Source organism: Acomys minous, assembly GCF_964271855.1.
Source record: "Acomys minous genome assembly, chromosome: 5".
Taxonomy (NCBI): domain Eukaryota; kingdom Metazoa; phylum Chordata; class Mammalia; order Rodentia; family Muridae; genus Acomys; species Acomys minous.
In genome coordinates this window covers 128,684,496-128,699,328 of record NC_140494.1, presented here as the reverse complement: position 1 = coordinate 128,699,328, position 14,833 = coordinate 128,684,496, and the positions used below count along the sequence as shown (strand labels likewise).

Genomic DNA, 14,833 nt, shown 5'->3' with positions numbered 1-14,833 from the left:
ACAGAGGTTCTCTTTGTGCCGGCAGTGGCTACTGAGCTCTTGAACTACGGACAGAGTGACTGAAGCAGTGGTGTGAGGGCTCTCTTCCAAACACGGCGGGGCCTTTGCCCACTAGAAATCTCAGCAGCTGTGACACCCACTCAGTAACAGTCCACGCACCATGAAGCAGGGAGGGCGTTGTGAGCGTCTCCCCCTGCCCCAGGGTGCACACACACATCCTTAGTGTTACACTGCGTGAGTGTGGGGAGAAGTGTCCCGCCCACCCTACTGCCCGGCTTGAGGACACACAAGGTACTTGTTGCTGGGACGTTTTCTTAGCGGTGAAGCCACTGTTAAGTTTTCTACGTTCCAGTGAGTAACCCTCGGTGTTCTCTCGCGTGACCCCAATTAATCTCATTTTCGACAAATTAGACCGGGACGGGGCCATTCCTTTGGTGTGTTGTCGGTGTGTGAATAGAACATTTGTTTGTTTTTGTTTTTGTTTTTGTTTGCTGTTTCGTAACAGGGTCTCTCTGTGTAGCCTTGGCTGTCCTGGACTTGCTTTGTAGACCAGGCTGGCCTCGAACTCGCAGCGGTCCACCTGCCTCTGCCTCTCGAGTGCTGGGATTACAGGCGTGTGCCACCACCACTTGGCAAAACATTTGCTGTCCTCAAGGAAAAGTGTGTACAAACCCAGATGAGTGCTATAGCCCTTGCTTAAGAACTGAACATTGAACTGTGTATAATTTAAATCCATTCATCCTTAGAGGCTCAGTTCTAGAACTTTCTTCCTTTAGGAGCAGCCTCCCTGGGTGGATAATCAAGTCCCAAGCATGTTTGGTTTCTGAATAATAGCACTGGAAACGAAGGCAATGGCATTGTTGTTTCTAAAGTAAAAATGGTTTATTCACGACATGGTACATAAGAGGTGGTTTGTCTCATGTCACAGATGGTGTGCCCAACTCCCTGGAATGTTCTTCTCTTTTTTTCTCTTTCTTTCTTTTTTTTTTATTTTTTTATTTTTTTTATTTTTATTTTTTGTTTTTGGCATAAAGGAAAGAATGAAGGGGAAGCCAGGCTGTGCTAAGGCAGCTAAGGTGGGGGATGGGCCATCTTCACAGGGAGGAGCTCAGGGTTCCATTAGTGGCAAGCTGATTCTCTAAGAAGTTAGGTGGGGGACACAGGTAGGGCCACTTCTGGGTGAGCCACTACGCCGAGCCCTTCAGTCGTCTCCACCACACAGGTACAGCAGCGCCTTCTGGTAGTCACCCTTGGTGTCTTGCTACAAGTAGCCAGAAAGAAAGAAAAGAAAAGAAAAGAAAAAGTTGTAGTGTCAGGAAAAACAAAAACAAAAACAAAAAAGAACAGACTCCACAGCAAGCTGCCATAGCCTTGGTGTGCTGTAGAGATGCTGCAGAGCTGCACAGGGTACCCGTGCCCGGCCCCTGAAGCACCATGGGAAATGGTACTTCCAGTCCTACCACGACTGCAAGGATAGAGAGAATGTAGCCCACACTGCAGTTCCCGCAGGGAGTCCTGCAGCACCAGGTGGACCCTCGGCTGCTTCCCTTTGAAGCTTCGTGGATTCTACGAAAATGACTAACAAAGTGAAGAAATGATTTCTAAGAGTTTAACTGTCCCTGGCTGGAGACCTGTGCCCCTAACAAGCATGGCGGTGGCACTGAGCCCTCCTCTGCCATTGTCCTCGGTGACTACAGACCAAGACAGGCTACCTGGGAGGATGAGGCAGGAGGATCACAAGTTCAAAGCCAGCTCAGACATCTTAGCAAGAAATCTTCTCAAAGTGAAAAGAGAAGGGACTGGGGAGGAAGCACTATAACGTGCTTTCCACACAAGCATGGGCCCCTGAGTTCAATCCCCTGCTTTAAAAAACCACCGTCGGCGATGCACAGCGTGACGCCAGCACTGGGAGCAGAGACAGGCAAACTTCTGGGGTCCACTAGCCAGTCAGTGAGCCCCAGGCCTCAGTGAGAAAGTCTGTCTCCGCAAACAAGGTAAACAGTTCCTGAGGAATGACACCAGCGGTTGGCCACTGGCCTTCACACACACAGGCATGCATGCACATACATGCACACACACACACACACACACACACACACACACATACACATGAATGCACACACACCATGCCTGGCAGAGCCAGCCCAGTGCCCTCTCCAGCCACCTGCGTACACACACACATACACACACACACACACACACACACACACACACACACATGCACACACACACACACACACACACACACACACACACACACACCATGTCTTACCTGGATGTAGTAGTAGAGAGACTTGCCGTATTTCCTCTTGAATTCAGATCTAATTTTCAACATGTCCGCTTCACTGCGGGAGACCATGATTCTAATCAGGACCTTGTCACGGGTCCCCTTGCCCTGAAAGTCAAATCAACGGCCCAAGTTAACTTCCTTGACAATGTTATCATTATAAAAAGCACTTCCCTCATTCTTCTGGCTCTACTGTGCTTTCATTGTTTTGGATTTAAAAAAAAAAATGATTGTTTTCTATTTTTTAAATTTGCGTGTGTTGTGTGGGTAGATGGGTGGGTGGGTGTCCTCTGGGGTTTGTAAGAGAAGTGTTAGAGTCCCAGCATGGCAGGTTCACTGCCAGAGCAGTGACTGCTGTTAGTGCCTGCACACCATCTCTCCAGCCACTGACGGTGCTCAGTGCTGCCATCTGACAAGACTGAAAACACAGTACTGACACTCTCTCCTTAACAAAAAATGAGCATCTTGGATTTCCAAGCACAGTTGAATTTTTAAAGATTTATTTTAAATTTTCCAAGTATGTGTATGGAGGAGCACATGTGTGTGCATGTAGGTACACAAAGAGGCCAGAAGAGGGCATCAGATCCCCTGTAGCTGGAGGTTCAGGGGCCTGTGAGTGACTCAGAATAGACCCTGGGAACTCGCGCCCTTCGCAGTAGTAAGTAGTGTGTGCTCTGAACTGTTGAGCCACCTCTAAAGTCAGCTCTGTGCTTAGGGAGGCCAGCCTGAAAGCTTGCGTATGCCACAAAGGGCTGCTGACACTTAGGGATGCAGAAAGGACGGGCCAGCGTGCCGTTTTCATGATTCTGTGTGAATGCACGGAGAAGCCTGCAGTGAGGGAATTCTGTGACAGGGAGCCCAAGGAGGGAGGCATGGACAAAGGAGGTGGCTCCAGAGTGGACAAAGCAAAGCCCTGGAAAGCAGCACACTCGTGACAGGATGAGGGGTGAGAAACCGACTGGTCTGGGGCAGTTCATGCAGGAAGAACACACAGCGCTGGTTCTGCGGTGTGCCTGCAAGCTGGCCAAGGCTGGAGGGGGGGGGGCTGAGGGGGTGGGAGGTGGGGGGGGCTCCAGAAGGTGAAAGTGGAGGTCTTGCAGGGTTTCCTGCCAAGACTCTAGGGAGGGGACTGAGAAGCTACTGCCTAGTACCTGCTGACGGTCTCTCTCATCCTGTTTACTTTTATCCTGAGGAGAACAGGAGGCAGGCTGTGACTGAAACCCCCAACAGGAAACAGACACCATTGTCCCCTACCCTTCCCCTACCAGTGACACTTCATCCTGTGTCACGCATTCTTAAACAGCTGAGGGGGGATGGATTGGTGCTTCCTCGCCTGCCAAGTACAATCTCAGCTCGCTGGCGGGAACCCTTCCTCTAAGCCGGCGGGTCTCAACCTGTGGGTCAAATCCTCTCTGGGACTGCGTATCAGATATCCCACACATCAGACATTTTACATTATGATTCATAACAGTAGCAAAATTACAGTGATGAAGTAGTGACAATAACTTTATGGTTGGGGGAGTGGGGGCGGGTCATCAGGACATGAGGAACTGTGCCAAAGGGCCGCAGCGTTAGGAAGGTTGAGAACCACTGCTCTAAACTTTAGCCAAGAAGATTCAGTTTGAGCCAAGACAGAGGAGGGGGCTGGTGGAAATGGGGCCTCCCGGCCAGCACCCTTACCTTCATGGAGTCATACAGACGGTCAGCAAAGTACAGGGGTTTGTTCTGTATACACTGGACTGTGGGAAGAAGACAACACAGGTCAGGGGTGAAGCTGCTTTTGCAATGAGGAAGACGATGGCCTGGCCCCAAGACACTGACCGCAACGGGCCTGCCACCCGGACGCAGATGTAGACGGCTCAGGAAAAACGCAGGCTCCTGTGAACCACCACATTCACCCCCCACTGTGGTGTTTCCAGTCACAAGATGTGCAGGTCAGCGATGACCTGGTGACGTGGGGGCTTCCTAGTCACGGCCCTGTCTCCTCCAGCTGCCCAGTCCTCCCTGGCAACTGTCCACTCTGCCCACTGAAGCCCACCTGCACTTCCACGTCCTTACACCTCCAGGCGTAAACTGTCCCAGGCATGCAGAAAACGCACCACGCCTCCCACGTCCCCTCGAAGTAAACACATAGCCATTCGCTCCTCCCTCCTGTTTCTGACCTCCCTGCCGGGAAGAAGGGGCCACACCCGCTCACCCAGGTTCAGGAAGGCGTTCTCCAGGTCCCCTTTGACCTCCTTCTTGATGCTCTCCAGCATGTCATAAGGGCTGTAGCTCTTGTACCTTTCGAACACTAAGGAAAGCAGTAAAGAATATCAGAAGTGCTGGTTGAAGCTGCACCAATGACCTACATATTTATACACCACAATTAAAAACAGCAGCAGCAGCAGCAGCAGCAGCAGCAGCAGCAGCAGCAGCAAACAACTAAAGGTGATCATGGATGCCATCCCAGTGGCTGGAGGTCACCCTGGTGGACCAGAGCTGATTTGTATTTGTCTTGCCAGAGGGCCCAGGTCTGGCTCCTTTAACGGCTCTACCTAGGCCACACAACGGGGCCATCTCCATCTGCTGGATGTCATGAGAAACAGTAGAGAGCCAGCTGGTCCTGCGCTCTACTTCAACAGAGCGAGATCAAAGGATTCCCCCACAAGGGCTAGGGAGACGGCTCAGTGGGCAACATGCTTGTCTTGCAGGCATAAGGAATGAAACTCATTTTTTAAAAAAAAACCCGCATGGTGGCGTGTGATTGCAAGCCCAGTGCTGAGAAGGCTGAGGCAGGAGATGGCAGCTCACTGGCCAGCCTGCCTAGGCTACTTGTTGAACTAAAGCCACTGAGTCTCAAAACAAAACAAAAACAGCCCAGGGTGAGCGGCTCCAAAGGTGTGACACCTGAGGCTTACCTCTGGCTACCACCCCCCCACCCCACCCCCACACAAGGTCAAACTAACATATCAAATATAGGACATATTTGGGGACAGAGGTTCCATAATAAGAATGAGGAAGGAAGCCTATAGCCAAGTGGAAACTGAGCCTTGTTCTGGGAGATCTCTGCTTCTGTACAGCCTACACTTATGCCACCAGAGAGCCCCCTGAGCGCCTGAGGCCTCCTCGGCACAGCACCCACCTTTCTGGAGGTGGCACACACTGCGCTCAGTCATGATGCTGATCCACTTGGGAACGTCGGTCCCTTTCCTCTTCACCCCAGCATCATAGAGCTCCTGTGAAAGACGCAGACAACCAGGAAGTTAGCCACACAGCCCTGAGCAAGCATTAACTCAGCAAGCCCACACTGCAGGTGTGACCCGGAGCGCACCATGTTAGAGCAGGTACTCAAACTTCTGGCTTCTCAGGGCCATGCTGAGCCATCCCCTTAGACCACATAGCCCGCTCCAAGAGCTTATTACAAATCCTCCTCTCATGCCAGACATACTCTGTATGGGCTTTACAACTGAGGCACATGATTTCGTGACAAGCTTCGAGATCACCCAACAGCCGACCCTCCAGGTGAGGCACACCTGGTTCACAGCTATCTAAGTCAGCTTTATGAGGAGGTGACAGGCCCTTGTCACCTTCCTCTGTCCCCACCGAGCAGAGCAGGGAGCCTTTCTACTAGCTTACTGTCAGGACGCAGCACTTCCATGCAATCAACACCACATCCGGTCATTAACACCAGCATCGCAAGCATGGATCCCAGAAAGGAGAACCAAACCTCATCTTCTCGGATGAAGCAGGGCTTTAAAAAGACCATTCCTCCCTTGGGAGGGACATAACTTAGTTCTGCCCCTCCCCCCTCCCACAGCTGTGGGCTGGGTCCATGGACTCACACTTCTAATGGTCAGAATACAACAAGAGTGCCAGGGTACGACACTTGGGACTGGGCCCCTCTTGGGTCACTCACTCTAGGGACAGCCGCCATGTTGTTAGGACCCATGAAGCAGGCCTGTGAAGGTCGGTGTGGAGGAATGCTAACACCTCTTGCCAACAGGAAGCACGCACGAGCCACACAGAGAAGGTCCCTCTGACCCAGCCACACTCTCACTAACTGCTGCCCTAAGCAGCATCTTGTCTACAACCATGTTGAGAGCCCTTGAGCCAGAATCATCTGGTCAACCAAGTCTCCATCCCAGGCAATGTGACAGATATTAGTTTGAGATTATTCCTTGGAGCTAAATAAGTGGTTGCGTGGCCTACAACCCCCTCCAAATGCACACACCATGTAAAATTCAGCCAAGAAGCTTGGCACATACCCGAGCGTCTTGGTCAATCAGTTCGTAGTCAATGACCGAGCCATCCTCCGCTCGTCTGCCCTACAGGAAAATAGGAACAAGGGTGACCATCAGCCCCAGCTCTTAGTGCACTGTAAAGCTGGGGGTGTCCCCTCGCCAACTCGGGTGAGCTATGGCTTCATTCCTGAACAAACAAGTGCCACTTGCAGTTTGCCGCATGTTAATTTAGACAAGGCCGAAGAAGAGAGAGACAGTCAGAGAAGGAATCGGGCACACTATGCCTCGCCGCCATCGTTAGCCATCCCTGGGGACCCAGTGCCGAGTAAGCATCTGACCCACGCCCTGGAGAAGGTGAAGCTGTTTAGGTCTCTCCCCTCAAACTGTGCACAATGGTAAAAACGCATGACAGCTGGGAGTGCTGTGACGGTGTGGATGTGCGAGCAGAGGGGACGCTCTTGTGGTAAACAGTAAGCTGAGCTCGGGAATAACAGGATGGGGCCTGCGCACAACCCTAAGGGGCTAACAGTACGATGGCAGGCTGGGCCACACTGTACAAGACAGGAGGATGTGGAACAGGCGTAGAGGTGAGTGACGCACCTGCCCAGAGGGGTCACAGAGCAGGACAGAATCAGTGATGAAGATGAGGGTTGACAGGCCCAGGGTGAAAGCGGTGGGGCTTTCTGATAGGATGCAACAGCAATGGGTTTTGGTCAAGGAAGCAGAATGATGCAAGCAGATTCTAAAGAGACCCAGAGATTGTGGTACCCAGACAGGAGCAAATGGAGACAGGAGAGGCGCAGGGTTGTCACTGTCACGGAGATGGGAGTGGGCCAGGCTGCAGCACACACCTCACTCATTTGCCACAGGGCTCCCCGAGAGAACTCCCTTCCCTTGACAGACAGGAGCTCAGGTGCAGACTGCCCAGAACTAGAGATTCACAGGAGACAGGCCTTAATGTGCTAACCTTAACAAGGAGCCCACGAAGACACACACACACACACACACACACACACACACACACACACACTCACTCACTCCAAAGGGCCGCAAAGGCCACGTGTGCACACACAACACAGCAAAAGGTGAAAGAAGTAAGGTCACCTAAGGCGTCTGGGTTGGCCACAAATAGGGACAAAGTGACCTTCCTTAAGTCACTCGGTGCAGGTTAGCACAGAAATCCAGGCCAGAGCTTGGGGGCTGCCCACCCCTCCCCTAGCCCTAGAGTCCAGTTGTCCGCACGGTTCTGCAGGATAAGAAATCCTATTAACAAATATGACAGCTCTGCAGCGACAGGAATGCAACAGAATTTCTGAGCAGGCACAAGGATTTAGTTAATTCCCTCCCCAGTATAGAAGGAGCTGTGCCTGCTGTGGAAGAAAGCAAAAGGGGGGAAGAGGGGGGAGAGGGACAGAGAGAGACAGACAGACAGACAGACAGACAGGCAGACAGACACAGAGAGACAGACAGAGACAGAGAGACAGAAAGAGATACAGAGAGACAGAGACAGAGACTGAGAGACCCACCTTTGCAAGGGCGACCATCAGCTTCCGGAAGTCACCAGATGTGTCGGAAATGATGTCCTTCTCCAGATCAGTCTTGTACACTGGGAAAACAACACATCTGGCTTGACGCTTCCCGCTGGTATACCCCAACCTCCCACCCCAACTAGCTGTCACCCACCAGGTTTCAGAAGGCATCTTTGTGCTAGTGTGGACATAGTCCTACTCCTGAGTCCCCAGCTGAGGGAGAAGTCCCTAGAAGGATGTCCACCGCGCCATGAGATCAGAGCTAGGGTGACTGTCAGTGCTACAGACAAGTCTAAGTCAAACCCAGAAGTCCTTAGGCGTGCTAATCAGCAAACGCTTTTCTAATTAGAACACTGTTTCTCAAGCTGGTGAGATGGCTCAGTAGGCAAAAGTGCCTGCAGCCACATCGGATGACCCGAGTTCCAGCCTAAGCACTCCTTACAGCAGCTGCCTTGGGAGTTGTCCTCTGACCTCTGTAAGTGTGCATCATGTGGCAGCTGTGTGCTTATAATCCAAGCGCTGGGGAGGCAGAGACAGGGCCAACCCTGGGACCCACTGGCCAGCCTAACCGGTAAGCTCTAGGGTTAGTGAGAGCTCAACAAAGAAAGTGGCTAAGGGAGATGGCTCAGAGGTTAAGAGCACTGGCTGCTCTTCCAAAGGTCCTGAGTTCAATTCCCAGCGACCACACAGTGGCTCACAACCATCTATAATAAGATCTGGTGCCCTCTTCTGGCCTGTAAGTGTACATGCAAGCAGAACACTGTATACATAAGTAAATAAATAAATCTTTAAAAAAAAAAGAAAAGAAAAAAGAAAGTGGCTAAGAGGGCGGAGCTCAAGAACGGGGCACTCACTCTCCTTATAGACTCTGTTAATCTCCTGCAGCTCCTGGTTGGTCCTCGAGCAGATGATCTCAATGAGGGAGTCCTCATCCGTCCCCAGACCCTGTGAGGCAAGAAACCCAGACATCAGCCGGACTCCCCCACCTCAGCGTGCTCCGCTGGCCTCTGTCAACTGTACATTGATGGCTCCTCTCCCTGCTACAGCCCTCCTGAGCAGCCTGCACCTCACTCCTTAAGCACTAGCTAAGGCTGTTTTCCTGTCACAGCACCAGATCCCAAGATGGTGCATAAGTGGATGGGCGTGGTGGCGCACGCCTTTAATCCCAGCACTCAGGAGGCAGAAGCAGGCGGATCCCTGTGAGTTCGAGGCCAGCCTGGTCTACAAAGCGAGTCCAGGACAGCCAAGGCTACACAGAGAAACCCTATCTCGGGGAAAAGAAAGAAAGAAAGAAAGAAAGAAAGAAAGAAAGAAAGAAAGAAAGAAAGAAAGAAAGAAAGAAAGAGAGAGAAAGAGAGAGAAAGAAAGAGGATGGGAAGGCACAGCCTAGACTCTCCCTGTGAGAGAGAGGAGGCCGTGGGACTCCTGCTTGCTGTTTCTCTTTGTTGGTGTCTATCACAGCCACCCACAATTTTAATAAACAGGAAATAGTTGTCTTCGTCGACTAAGAAACGGTATGTGGTCACTGTCAGGCAGCTGCCATAGCCTTAGAGTAGAGAAAGGTGCCAGTGCCGTTAGGGTAAAAATTAGCCTCACTTCTTTGAAATGCAAAAAATAGCTTACTGTTTAAAAAAAATGCATCTTGCTACTCCCACTTTTGCTTGATTACTCTGCACTTTTTGGGTGTTTTAGTAAAGGAAAAGGAAATAATAAAAAAGTGCCAAACAAGCCTAGATGCCAGCATTTTATTAGGAAATGAGGGTTTAATGAGTGAGATACTTGGGTTTAATATATACACTTTTGAGCATGCCGGAGAGCTTGAAAGGCCTCAGTGAAACATGTATTTCAAAGCTGGCCTCCTGATCAAAGTGGAGACTTAATAACCAGGGTCCTCTAGTGTATGTCTTCATGAATCTAGAGGTACCACTTTGAACTAAGCAGAATTACAACTGTTTAAAATGTAAATCAATTATAAGGTGTTAATACAATAAGAAAGGTACTTATCCACATGAAAAGTGTGTCAGCTATTAATTAAACTTATTAGAGTGCATCTGCCCCCTTTAAAATGTGCCTTGTATAATCTAAGCTAAGCCCCGGGTTAATGGTTAATTTTTAATTTTAGTCCTAATCTAGTCTTTGACTCTTCTCCTGGAGATTTTTAAGTCATGATCTTTCACAGGTTCCGATACAACCCTCAAATCCTTCCCTCGCTCCAGCACCCTGACCCTCTGAGGGGTATTCTGAGGCCACAGAGCATCTCTGAGTGTTTCCAGGGAAGAGGCAGCTTTTTCAAAGATGGCAGAGATGCAGAGTGACACTAACTCGCATGCCAGAAGAAATGCAGTGTCCTGACTGAAGGGAAGTGAGGTCGGCATGGAATCAATCGCTTCTTCCATCACCCACACATCAGAGAGTCCTAATAGGGTCTTATCTCTGCTTCCAAAGGTGACCTTGGCAGTTTCTAAAACTCAAGCTTTTCAAAGCGGTACCCACAATTCTTATCACAGGAGCAACTTCTCCTGAGACATATGGCGAGGCACTGCCACGGGTATTGCCTGAAGTGAAAACAGATTTGAGGGGGTGGGGGCGGGGAGGCATCATTTTAGTTAAACGTCACTTCAAGATTTGCGTATTTCAGAAGGGGCCACTCAGCCGTGCTAGCTAATGGAAGAGCTGGCACCGAGCCAAAGATGGCACAGCGAAAGCACCGTCCATTCGGGTTCAGTTCCTTAGATTAGTGGAGCGGCTGACAGCTCACACAGGTCTGCTTCAAGTCAGTGATACCTAATAATAGATACCAGTAAAGTCGCTTGAATCACAACTAAGTGGATTCCTGACAGAAGTGAGATGAACTGATCTAAGTGTTGATAGTTAAAGAACCCCAGGAAAAGATTGGCTCACACACGGGCCGAGTGGTGCAAAGACCTGCCGATCTCAGGTGTGCTACCTTCATCAAGCTGTTGCTGACATGAACCTCTCTCTCTCTCTCTCTCTCTCTCTCTCTCTCTCTCTCTCTCTCTCTCTCTCTCTCTCCAAGGTCCCATGTAGCCAAGGAAGACTTTGAACTTCTGGTCCCCCTGCCTCCCGTCCCCTGTGGAGTGCTGGGATTATTAGCATGCACCCCATGCCTTTTTTGACATAGCAGTGGTCTTGCTGGTATCTCCCCTGTAGTAGAGCCTGCCTAGAACACGCGAAGCAAGCCCACCCCAAATACACAGAGTGCCATGAGCTGTGCTGAGGAACTAAAGAAAAAGAGATTTAGCAAGCCCTACAGAGGCTCTGAGCCATCGAGGGATCGTGGAGGTGTTATACCCTGTACGTGAAGGGGCCTCATTCCCTGTGTGTGTTCTGGGCATAGGACGACAGCCCAACCATGAGGGCATCCCCTCACTGCAGATGCCTTACCAAGATTTACCAGCAGAGGGCAGTGATAGATTATCCAACGCGTCGCACGCGCACATAGAAGAGAGCCCTGAGCTTTGCTGGTTTGGGCATTTAAATATCTCTTACATTTAAGTAGTACTGTGTAGCTCAGGTGGGCACAAAACCCAAGGGTGCTTCCAAACTAGAATTTACTAATTTAACCTCAAATTCCGTGTTCAAAACAACTTTGGAAAATCAAAGCTTGGAAAAACAGTACTATGTCCTGTCAAAACTTCCCATTGAATTCAGGTGCCATTTCCAACCCAAAGTCGACCCTCACCCGCACTACACTGCTAATTTTTGGACCAAATCTGAATTTTGGCCCAGGACTGGATGGGGGTGGTGGGGCTCGGAGTGGGAGGTGGGGAGGCTCGGAGGCTCGGAGTTGGGGGTGGGGAGGTAGGGATTGGAGGGACTGGAGAAAGTCAGCAGCCTGGAGGGCACGGGCAGAATCTGCAAGCTTTGCTGAACAAAAGCTGTCTTTCTTACTCCTTAAAACTACACACATCCTCCTTAAAGAGGAAGTGTAATCAAGGAAGCAGTTTTCCCAAAAGGCATTCCAATCGCCCAGGTGCTGAGTCTGAGCAGCTGCTAACTGGATTCTCAGCATCAGGAAATTTCATTGCAGTCTTTAAGAGAGAGAGAGATTGAAATATTTTTGGTTCAAATTCTGACAACTTATAGCACTGGGGGGGGGGGACGACTTCAAATAAGAATTCAACACAACTGACAATCACCTAATTACACTCAAAAGGCTGTAATTCGCAAACGCTAATGGGCGGTTGACAGGTGACATCCCACACTCCGTTCGCTCAGTTACCTTCATAGAGGCTTTCAGTTCGGAAGCATCGTACTGGGCAGGTGTCTTCAACAGGCCCAAAACTAGCGTCTCCAGGTGGCCAGACAAGGCTGACTTCAGTGCTGACGGGAGCTCCTGCAAAAGCGAGATGTCTAAGAGCCGCGCACGCACAACCGATACCGCCCTAAGCCCAGCGAGGCGGAAGTAAGGCGGCTCTGCCTAAGGAGCAGGCTGAGTGACCAGTCTGTGGTCAGGGCAGAGTGTCCTCCCGACAAGCCCTTCGTCAGCCCAGGAGGGCAGGAACCACGGGTAACAAAGCCCACCGTCCTCCAGGCCGTCCACTACAGAAACCAGTGAGAGCTAAGAGTGGAGCTTCACGGTACAGCGGGGACACCCTGTGGGACACAGGGCACTTTCCAAGGTTAAAGTCAGGATTAGAAAGAGGTGAGAACACACGGTTCTAATCAAGTCACGTAGGTAGGCAGATGTCCTTAATTCAGGGTGGCTTTTAGAATTGGACTCTTACCGGCCATGTCTATAGACTGAGCCACAGCTGAGCTGAACTGCAATTGTTTTCTCTTTCTTGTTTTCACGTGGTGTGTGTGTGTGTGTGTGTGTGTGTGTACATACATGTGTGCATGTGTGAAGATGTGCATGTGTATAAAGGTCACAGGATAAACTTAGGTGTCATTCCTCAGGTGCCCTCCACTTTCAGTGTGAGGTAGGGTTTCTCATTGGCCTGGAACTTGGCCCTGTAGGCTGGATTTTGGGGGACCCACCTGTCCCTGGCTCTACAGCTGACATGCCATCTGCTCTAGGATGCGCACACGTGAGGAAGCACTGAGAGCAGTCTGACTAGGCGCTCTCTCTCTCTCTCTCTCTCTCTCTCTCTCTCTCTCTCTCTCTCTCTCTCTGGCTCCTGATATCCTAAACATGCATGGGAGGTAGGAAGGTCTTTCTGAAACAACACGTACCAATTATAACACCAGCTGTCCACACTGGACCCCTGAGGGTAAGTGATTTCCAGCTCAGTCCAGCCACCCCTGACACTGCGCACCACCATCTCTGCTCTAACCTCAGCGGAAGAGCCGTTCGACCCCCCAAAAGGGATCAGACCCACAGATTGACACCCGCTGCTCTAGATTGTATCTTGACAAACAATGCTCCTGCTAGGGCATCCTTCAGAAGTTGCCTCAAGCAGCTGTGACAATCACCCTGGCCCTTAAGGACCATCAGGTCGGCAGGCTGTCCCTAGCGCATGGTAACGCCTGTGTGTTCGTGGACACTTCTCATGACTCTGCAGCGGGTGGTGAGGGACCTGTGTTCACCATCTATCTGTTGTTTGTGTGCATATGCAGTTCCAAGACCACAGTGAATGAGCCGTTATTTTCCGCTGTCCAAAATGGGAGACCTCCTGTTCCAAGAGGAGCTTGGCTCGCCCAGCTCTCAGATCCTCTGGGAAAGCTAGAGACATAAAACATCCCCTCTTGGGCCTCACTGCAGAAGATTAATACGAGTCTAGAGAAGGAAGAATTTTAATGCACTCGCGTGAAGGGGGCCAGCTGCTCCCTATTTATGTCCTTTCCGACTGCTTCAGAGCACGAGAGACAGCACTCCAGAAAGGCTTGACCCGTCACTCCCAGGACCTAGTGGGCATGCCACCTCCAGGGACACAAAGTCTCTTCTGGCTTCCTTTCAGGCCCCCTTTACTGTGGCTGGAAGTGAGAGCCCCGAGTCGGATGGGAGCTGCATGAAGCCACTCTGATGGCGCCGTCCGAGAATAAATCAAAAGCTTTGAATAGCAAGACGTTAAAAGATTAAGAGGCACACCCTTAATGGGGGCTGTTTTTAACCACTAGTGGACCAGCAAAGGACACACACACACACACACACACACACACACACACACACACACACACACAGATTCCTAAAATAGCATGCTGCAGATAGCGAGGTAGACCACAGCACTTCAGGCAAGCTCACTTGCTGCAATGATTTGAAGAAGCCAAACAGTGTGTGTGTGTGTGTGTGTGTGTGTGTGTGTGTGTGTGTGTGTGCACATGTGTGTAACATCTGGAGGTCAGAGGTTAATGTCTACTTCTTTCCTCAGCTCTGAACCAGCTAGGCTGCTCATCCGGGGAACCTAGGAATGCTGGAGCCCTCCTGGCTGCACTCCCTAGCGCTGGGGTTACAATGACGAGCCAGTGTATTTAGCTTTTTTTTTTACCTGGATTCTGGGGATGGAACTCAGGTCCTCATACTCGTGTGCCAACTGAGCTGGCTCCCAGCCCCTCAGTGCAAGCGAGAAGACTTAGGATTCACGCCCAGTGGAGGAAACCGTCCTAACACTAAGTTCACAACATCTGATGACGAAGCGTGAGAAGCCGTTGGGAGAGGTGAGTTGCGCCACCTAGAGTACTGAGGACACAGAGCAGGCACGTAAGGAGCGGTGCCCTTGCTGCTCTTCCTTGTGGTCTATTCCAGAAGGCCTCCCCAACGTGTTCCAGGGCACTTTGTGTTCCAGCTCCCATATGTGTGTGTGCCTGTGTGAGTAGCAACCCAAGGGGCTCTT

At 50.8% G+C, this 14,833-nt stretch overlaps 1 protein-coding gene across 2 annotated transcripts in view; it reads right to left on the bottom strand.

Moving 5' to 3' along the window:
* Window positions 1-857: 857 nt before the first annotated feature.
* The window catches only part of ANXA2 (annexin A2), a 44,148-nt gene continuing 30,172 nt past the window's right edge, over window positions 858-14,833 (bottom strand). For both annotated transcript variants that reach the window (XM_084781584.1, XM_084781585.1), the window contains exons 5-13: window positions 12,283-12,396; window positions 8,894-8,984; window positions 8,037-8,116; window positions 6,535-6,594; window positions 5,412-5,505; window positions 4,485-4,580; window positions 3,968-4,026; window positions 2,273-2,395; window positions 858-1,261 (exon numbers count right to left, since the gene is read on the bottom strand). In XM_084781584.1, coding sequence (XP_084637710.1) covers window positions 1,202-1,261; window positions 2,273-2,395; window positions 3,968-4,026; window positions 4,485-4,580; window positions 5,412-5,505; window positions 6,535-6,594; window positions 8,037-8,116; window positions 8,894-8,984; window positions 12,283-12,396 — 777 coding nt within the window. In that variant the 3' untranslated portion in view covers window positions 858-1,201. The remainder of the gene's footprint in view (window positions 1,262-2,272; window positions 2,396-3,967; window positions 4,027-4,484; window positions 4,581-5,411; window positions 5,506-6,534; window positions 6,595-8,036; window positions 8,117-8,893; window positions 8,985-12,282; window positions 12,397-14,833) is intronic.